Source organism: Nicotiana attenuata, unplaced genomic scaffold (assembly GCF_001879085.1).
Source record: "Nicotiana attenuata strain UT unplaced genomic scaffold, NIATTr2, whole genome shotgun sequence".
Lineage (NCBI taxonomy): Eukaryota > Viridiplantae > Streptophyta > Magnoliopsida > Solanales > Solanaceae > Nicotiana > Nicotiana attenuata.
Window position 1 is genome coordinate 203,804 of NW_017671461.1, and position 8,490 is coordinate 212,293.

Below are 8,490 nucleotides of genomic sequence, written 5' to 3' on the forward strand. Positions count from 1 at the left end.
AGAAGTTCATCTTGATAAGGTGATTTACATCACAGTTGGTTTAGCAAAATGATTTATTAAGTGTCTCTACTTGATAGCTAAACAATTGCTTATGAGAACAAAGTTATCTATATCAGTTTGATATACGTTATATACCAAAGTATATTATTTTCTCCCCTCACAAGTGGTTCAGGGTCAGGAACCAAATAATTCCATCTTATTATTATTGATGTGCGGTGTATATTTTGATTAACACCATAACACACAAAGATGAGTTCTCAAAGTTGAGGAAACAAGTTAGTTTTTCTAACATGAGGGAGAGACATGCTAAACAGTTGAGAAAAAGTTACATCGAATGAATTATAATTTATACATCTCGATCCTCAAATAAGATAATATGAACTTGAAGTTCATAAAAGGATAATTCATTTGCAATATATTGCAAAGCATGCTAGACGCACTTGCTGACCCAAAGAAAGTAACTATATTCTCATTGCAAATGCTCCTATTAAGTCCTAGAAGGACAAAGTCTATGGTACGCTTAAAGCGCATAGACAAATCGGTTTCAAATAAACTTCTTGATAAAGAAGATGAGCAAATGATCAAAATGATCACAATAAAGGAGGCAACTGATCTAGAAGATCACATGACATAACATTTCATAAAATATCAGGACAGATTCAGGTACCTGAAAATATAAATGAAGAGATCTCTATGTTATGTCTTTATGAAAAAAAAAGGAGGTTGGAAACAATATAAAATATTCGTCAACGACATCTATGAAAGCGCTAAGTATAGATGAGAATTTTAAGTCTGTCAAATACAGACACAAAAATATTGGCCAAATAGAAGAGACACAATTCAAATAGAATTGGTTTCATATGAAATGCATGTAGTTTTGAACATGTAGTTCAAACATTTGAAAGTATAAAGGCAATGGTATGTGCAATCAGTTTTCAGTATCTTATTTGTCTAGCATGACATAAAAACTTGATATGCATCTAAAGTCAATTTGTATGCTTATATGACAATTTCTGAAGGATTTAAATTGCTTAAAGCATGTAGAATTCATGGTCATGAAGTACTATATCCTCAGTGCAATTTGTGCACAAATGTATTTTGCTATAACTATATGCATGATATTATGATAGCAAGAGTTTTCACCTCTATGTGAAGATATTGAACTGACAATTCCAACAAGATCATATGAAGACAATTCATCTCTATCGGGAATGATGATTTCAAGGTGCAATATATTCATTCAAGTTAATATGCCTGATTTGTTCATCAAATCTCTACCAAAGATCTTTTGAAGATGGTGCACAAGATTGGAATGCGAAGGCTCAAGGATGTGAATTGATGCTCTCATCAGGGGGAGTTAATGCGCGTTGCACTCTTCTCCTTTACAAGGTTTTGTCCCACTGGGTTTTCCTTACAAGGTTTTTAACGAGGCAACCAAAAGGCGTATTGTTAGATATGTATACTCTTTTTTCTTCTCTAGAATTTTTTTCCCACTGGGTTTTATTTTAGTTAAGGTTTTAATGAGGCACATTATCTGTTGAATAGACATTCAGGGGGAGTGTTATAAATAGGATTTTATTTATGGTGAATGTCTATATTTAGAGAGATTCTAGGGTTTATTACTTGATGGCTAAGTCACTCTTTCCCTATTAATAGAAGGTTCTATTCCATTGTAATTCATCCCAAAATTCAATAAGAATTCCCTCTCCCTGTTTCTCTGCAATATTGTTCTTCTACTTTTATTGTTTCATAACAAAAAGTAAACAAAATAAGGAATTGGGGTCAGATATAAAAGTGAGGGAGGGGAGGGGGCTCAAGTAAAAAGAGGGAAAGGTAATTTGGACAAGTGGTATTTTTACTAAGACTTTTAAGATTTGAAATTATAAAAAATGCAAAAATTAAGTATGTTAGTCGAAAAGGGTATAAGTGAGTCAAATTGGTCACGGCAGGGGAAGTTTTGGTACCAACTTTGACGAAGGATATAATTGTTCTATATCAACTAGTATAAGAACAGTTTTGACCCTTTTTCGTTTGAAGAACTATGTATTAATTGTGAGCAGGCCGCATCAATTCAATTGTTTAAAACTAGATTGGTGTATAGTATTGATTGAGCTAAGCAAACTACATACAATGGTGTCAAAAGTGGAGAAGCTATGCTATAAGGCCGAGCTGCTATACATTCAGCCATATCACAGAGATCTCGAAGCGATTCTCTTTTTTTTTGTGGGACGAAATCCGATATAGCTGTAGAGAGCAAGGCAGGCTGGCAATTGAAACTCAAATCTGCATAGTGAGCAAATAAGATCACAATTAGGCAATTTCTAAATTGAGCTAAACAAAGTAGTTGGCTCACACGTACTCTTTCTTGCTCAAAAGAGAATGTAATTGTCCATAGTCTTCTGTTGACAAAGAGAGGCTAAAGGAAAATTTGACGAGGCAAATTGGATGAGGATACACCTAAGCTTAACTAAGTCAACAAAAGAAAAATAACAAGCTTTAGTTCATAAAAAAAAAGATAAATAAATCAAGAAATAGTGTTCCATTAAATATAGTAGGAGTAATAAATTATTCTTCCCAGTAGTTAAACTGTACTTTTCCTTCTCTAATTAAATGAAGTTTATTCTGTCATATCTTCTAGAATTTGCATCGCTAATCCTTCTTCTCATGAAAAATGCCATACAACTAGGTTCTTATCTTATTAATTGAATAAGGATATAAATTAATGATGCACGCTAAGAAACAGTCCAAATCAATGTGCTTTTTAATGAATAAACATACAAAGAACAAGTCAAGCTAGGTTTAAATTCACAAACTGTCATTTCCATAATAACAGTATTATGGTCTTTGTGTGCACTTCGATTAATTTTACAGAATACGTGCTACCTCCTACCAACACAAGCATAAGATAAATCTGTCCACTAAAATTTCAATTTATCTGCACCTCGATGAATTTTACGGGGTACGTGCTATCTTCTACCAATACTGACATAAGATAATTCTGTCCACTAAAACTTCAATTTATCTGCACCTCGACTAATTCCAATGGTTACGTGTAATCTCCTATCCATACATGTATCGAGTAACTCCGTTTATGAAACTTGAATAAATCTGTTTCTTTCTCTCTAGAATGAATAACTTATAGAAATACAAGAGCAGGACATGATTGGGGGCAAGGTAATGATCAAGTCAATGTGGAAATAAATAAAAAGAAGAGATATTATTTATATAGTAGAAGAAGAAAAAGAAAACTTGGCAAACTGCCACCAAACCCCAATATATAACAAAAGAAGCTAGCCGAAGTCTTGAAATACTAATTCATTTTCTTCTTCTCCTTCTCTTTCAAGTTCAAAACATAACAAAGAAAAGAAGAGAAAAAGTTTTATGGAAGGACTAATTCCATTAGTGTACAAGACCATTAAAAGGAGCAGAACTCGGCGGCGATACGAATGTCTCTCTTTTGGTGCTGCTGACAACTATAATATTGAAAACTTCTATCCAAATGGTTTCGTCAATAGTAAACAGTATGAAGTGACACCTAGTGATAAGGTGGCTGCTGGTGGTGGACTTCAGGCACAGAACAACCGGCACCGGCGAACACAGTCCTTCCACGTGGAATATACCGGTGGAGTTTCGCCGGAGATTGGTAGTACTCCGGCAAAGGATAAAGAACTAGTGCGTTTCAAGGGCCACCGTAGAATGTTTTCATGTGTAACTGGTGGATGGTGAAGCAGGGGCGGCCAAACATGCATGAGAGACATTTAATTATTTTTGTATAATATAAAAACTTTCATATATATTAATTATTTGAAATATAGTTTTCTAGCTTTTTTAAGATGCAAAATTATGAATATTTATTTTATAATCAATTTCTTCTAATAGTTATTATTCAATTTATAGTATAGTTAATACATTCAATCTCTTGTGCCATGGTTGATTTTAAGTAAGATTTTATCAATTTTAATTTAATTAATAAAATTTAATTAAAAGCCGGCCCTATGGTGAAGAAAAGTTAGAAATATACCTCTTCTTAATTAGTGGCGTGCGGAGAATATTCCATCAGGAGTGTCGCTCTATAGCCACCGTTATGTTTTTAAGATATTTTGTAAATTGTTATTTACTTTGTATTATTTTCAAGCTATATCGACCTATGATGTATACATATTTTTCTAAAAGAATATTATTTGCACATATATACTAAAAAAACATTTTTGTGATGTGGTTTCTCCAACTACGTCTTCTCAATAACTGTGTTGATTTCCAATTTCTATTTGTCTTATTTTGTTATATTGTAATTGTATATCTTCCTTCTGAATTCTGATAGGGTAGCTAATACTACCTAGAAACAGGAAATTGGTAATTTTAATACATCTGCAAAAGTGTGGTGAAACTTTTAATATGTAAATATTCCCCGAAAGTGAGTCAAATTGGACTCACTAGAAATTAGAAAAGTCTTCTTCAGAATTGTAAGCTAAATTATGAGGGTTAATGAGCTCTACTACTCTTTGTATTCTTCTTCCTCCAGTGTGATTTTCCAAACACAAATCTATTGCAACAACATAATTACTTGGAAGATTATTTTGTTAACAAGGTTAATATCAAGTCTTAATGGATTATAATTTTTCTAGAGTGGGATTAGGATTTAGGTAGGTTTAGTAGGGCAAAAAGGTTAAAAGAAAACAGTTAACCACCCATATTATCTACTAAAAAATGGATTGGATAATGAACTTTCTAAAAACCAGTCAAATATGGATAAGAACCATATTATCCATTTAGAAATTAAATGGATAACCAATGAGTTTAACTTTTATATTTGTAAAGTCTCAAATTGGAGGTTCCTCAAGTTTGGGAGACTAGGAATTCTCCCAAAAGTGATCATATTCAAGAAGTCATGGATAATATGGTTACCCATATTATCCGCAGGTTAACCCATTTTTTTTATCTGTATCAAAAAATGGGTCAGGTCGGATAATTTATCCATTTTTTCATTATCCGTTTCGACCCGAACCATATCCAACTCGATCCGCTTTTTGCCGACTACTAGGCAGGTTCCATTCAGAGTAGTTCGGGGCTAGCTTAAACCACTTTTCATTTTCTATTGTTTTGTGTTCTAGTTTATTTCAAGTCCAAGTCATTAGTGGTAGTCTATTCTTTTGGTCCTTAATGGAACTTATTGCGTACTTTCTTTTAAGTAACAGGAATGTAAGTGTTATACCTCTTCTTTTTTCTTCCTGGGCCTCTTTCTTTTTTTTCTTTTTTCTTTTTTTTTTTTGTAAATCTAACTTTGTGAAATTACACATTATTTTTTGCTTGATCACGAGTTCTTATTGGGTATGAAAATTATATATTTTGGTTGTTATTTTGTTATGACGAAATGTGCTGTATTTTGTTATAAGGTGAATTATACCATTTATTTTCGAATTACTCTCTTGAACCTTCAAAAAGATTTGCCCTCCACGCTTTAACAGTCTAATTAAGACTAAGACAAACAAATACCCCAAAATAATTTCATCCTAATAATACTTTAAACAAATATTTACATCATACAACGTATGATCTGATCTTTGGAAGTGGTCCTAAACCACTTATCGAGACCAGAAGTAAGCTGAGTTTTGGTCCCCCAAACAGATCATGCAAAACATAAAGGTTCATTGAAATTGAATATTTCTCAAGATCACTTGACAAGTCAATGTTTCTTAAGTATGGAATGCGTCTTCTAGTGAAATTTCTCCAGAAACTGCTATTTGATAATAGGTGAATTTAACTATAATTAGGCCCTAAAGAACCACCTTCTTGTATAGTTTTGATGATAAAAGTGATAACAAAATGCTCTGATTAGTGCTTTTCATGCTTTGCAGGTGATATATGACAAGAGAAGGCTATGGAGTACTTTTGGGATCAAATATGGAGAAAAAGAGGCCAAACGTAAAATTTTGCCAAGCGAACCAAGCGAAACAGCTCAAGCCAAGCCTGAAAAAGGACTGCCGCGGTTCCACCGCGACCGCGGCAGAACCGCGGTAGAAGACGGTCGCGGATAAGTTGAGATTCAGAGAAGGTGTGTGGCCGCGGTTTGACCGCGACCGCGGCAGAACCGCGGCAGAGGCGGAAAAGTTCAGGGACTTAAGTGCAAAACACGGGATTTTTAGCCCAAAACCCTATTTTAAATACTAGACTTCGCCCAAGGAAGGCAAGGATTGTATTGGAGAATATTTTAGCAAGGAAACAATTAGTGAGAGATAACCCAAATATCTTCTTCTTTTCTTTGATTTTTCTTGCAAGTTTTATGATGAATATTGTTTTAGTTTGTTTACCCATAGTTATGAGTAGCTAAATCCTTTGTCTAAGGTTTTGATGGAACCTATTGGGGGATGAACTTCTTGTTTATGTGAATACAAATTGCTAGTTCCAATCTCTATTTGTTCAACTATGTGTTTGTTGTAGTTAATTGACAGGATCCTCAATTAGCTGTGCCTATTTAGTGTGCATAACTCGGGAGAGAGTGCATATTTAGGTAATTGTTAAACAACACCACTCCCAAAGTATATGAGGGATCAATAACCGAGGGTTTAAAGGCGGGATTAGGGATAACGAAGCCTTGGGTGTAATCTAAAGTGAATTGTGTTAAATAAAGCAAGCTAGTGTATCTCGGGAGAGTGCAACTAGTAAATTACTGTGATTACTCGGGAGAGCTTTACGGTAAGAAGAGCGTTCATGATTGATAGAGATGTGTTGGTAAATTTGTATGAAGCATAAACAGAAGGGATTCCACCAATAAGGGAAATCATTACCTTAGCACTTTCTCATTATTGTTTACAGCTTAGCATCTTTAATTTGTAGCTATTAGTTACTGTTGATCTTAGTTATTAAAAACACCATCAACTGTGATTCTCAACGTTTGGGAAATTGATTCTAAAGAGTTTAGTAGGTCTAAAGATAGTGATTGATAGGTTAATTCTTTGTGGATTCGACTCTAGGCACAATACTCAGGTTATATTTGCAACGTCCGCATTGTCCTTTTTATAAGGCATAGTTGGGCGTGATCAAATTTTGGCGCCGTTGCCGGGGAATTAACGAAATTATCAATTACCATTGATAGAAGTACAAAAATTCTTAGTGTAGTCAGTTTTCTCTATACCCAACTTGTGAATATTTGTGTAATTAATTTTTCTTACCTTGGTCTATTTGTATTGTTATTCGTGTTTATTTTCTTAGTTTTGAAAAATGGCATCATATAATGAAAATTGGTCGGATGGTAGTTGTTCATACTTTGATGACCCTTGTCTTTATTGTGGAGGACCACACTCGTGGCAAAATTATTTAAATTCTCCCAGGGGTGGATTGTGCGCACAATCTCAAACCCATGAGTGGAGTATTTGTGATAAGTGTGGTTTTCAAAATGGTCATTGGGATGATTGTGCTTATTTGTCCTTCCCTTCCCCAAGCCCCCACTATGATGATTCTACTTTTTGTGACGACAATTATAGGGCCATGGGAGTTGAAGAAGTTGAGCATGGCCGAAATAGAGAGTTCAAGCTCATGTTGGAGTGCTTACTTGAAGGAGGAAACAAAGAACAACGTGCCTTGGAGGAGCTTTTGGAAAATAGTCTACGAAATGACTTGGCACTTGAAAGGTGTCACTCACAAATGGGAGAAATGCTTGAAGCTTTAGAGGTCCAAAAAGCCTCGGAAGTTAATGAGAGCCAAGAACTTTCCTTAGATGTGGAAGCCGAAAATCTTTCCTTGGCACTTGATCAAAACCAAGAAGAATCCAATTCCGAGGAAGAAAGTGAGTGTTACTTTGAGGATTCAAGAATTGAACATCCGCCAACCGACTCCATGAGTGTTAATGATGCCGAAAAAAATAGGATTAGAGTCAACCGGTGTAAATAAAAATTTGGTTGAGATTGACTCTAACCCGGGGGAAAAAGAGGATGTCAAAATCCGAGAAGAAGTGCAAAATGAAGGTTTGAAGTCGCATTTCAAGCATTTTTCAACATTCGACTTGTGTGGTGATATGGGAATTGATCTACACGACACAATGAGGGATTGCAAGGAGGAAAGGCAACAACCACTCATCTTACAATTTGAGGGAACAAGGAGGCAAAATGACAGTCCTCACATGAAAGCCAAGAAGTGCAAAATGAAGTACTTAAAGCTTGGCTCGACCATTAACGTACCACCCCCGATCGCTCGAGGTCACAAGCTTGATTCCAAGCTAGGTGCCCAGTTCATATCATCCAAGTGGCGAGAAAAGTGTGTCAATTTTTTTTTCTTCTTCTAGGAGCATGGAAAAGCAAAGGTAGTGGAAGGATGCAACAGCAAACCAAATGGTTGGAACTAAGTGTGAGGTACCCGCACGAAGGACCAAGCTTGGGAGAAGCCTGAGTACCCCATGAGCTGCTAGTACTTCGGCCTTTGGCCTACCAGGGAGTTTCTTTTACCCGTCTTGTACTGTATGGGTGTGCATTGGGGACATGCACAGTTTTAAGTGTG

General features: G+C 35.3%; 1 protein-coding gene across 1 annotated transcript; it reads left to right on the top strand.

Annotated features, from left to right (window-relative positions):
• Window positions 1-3,258: 3,258 nt before the first annotated feature.
• Window positions 3,259-3,866, top strand: LOC109208443. The gene has a single exon (XM_019371552.1). The coding sequence runs from the start codon at window positions 3,382-3,384 to the stop codon at window positions 3,724-3,726; it is 345 nt and encodes a 114-aa protein (XP_019227097.1). The 5' UTR covers window positions 3,259-3,381; the 3' UTR covers window positions 3,727-3,866.
• Window positions 3,867-8,490: the final 4,624 nt, after the last annotated feature.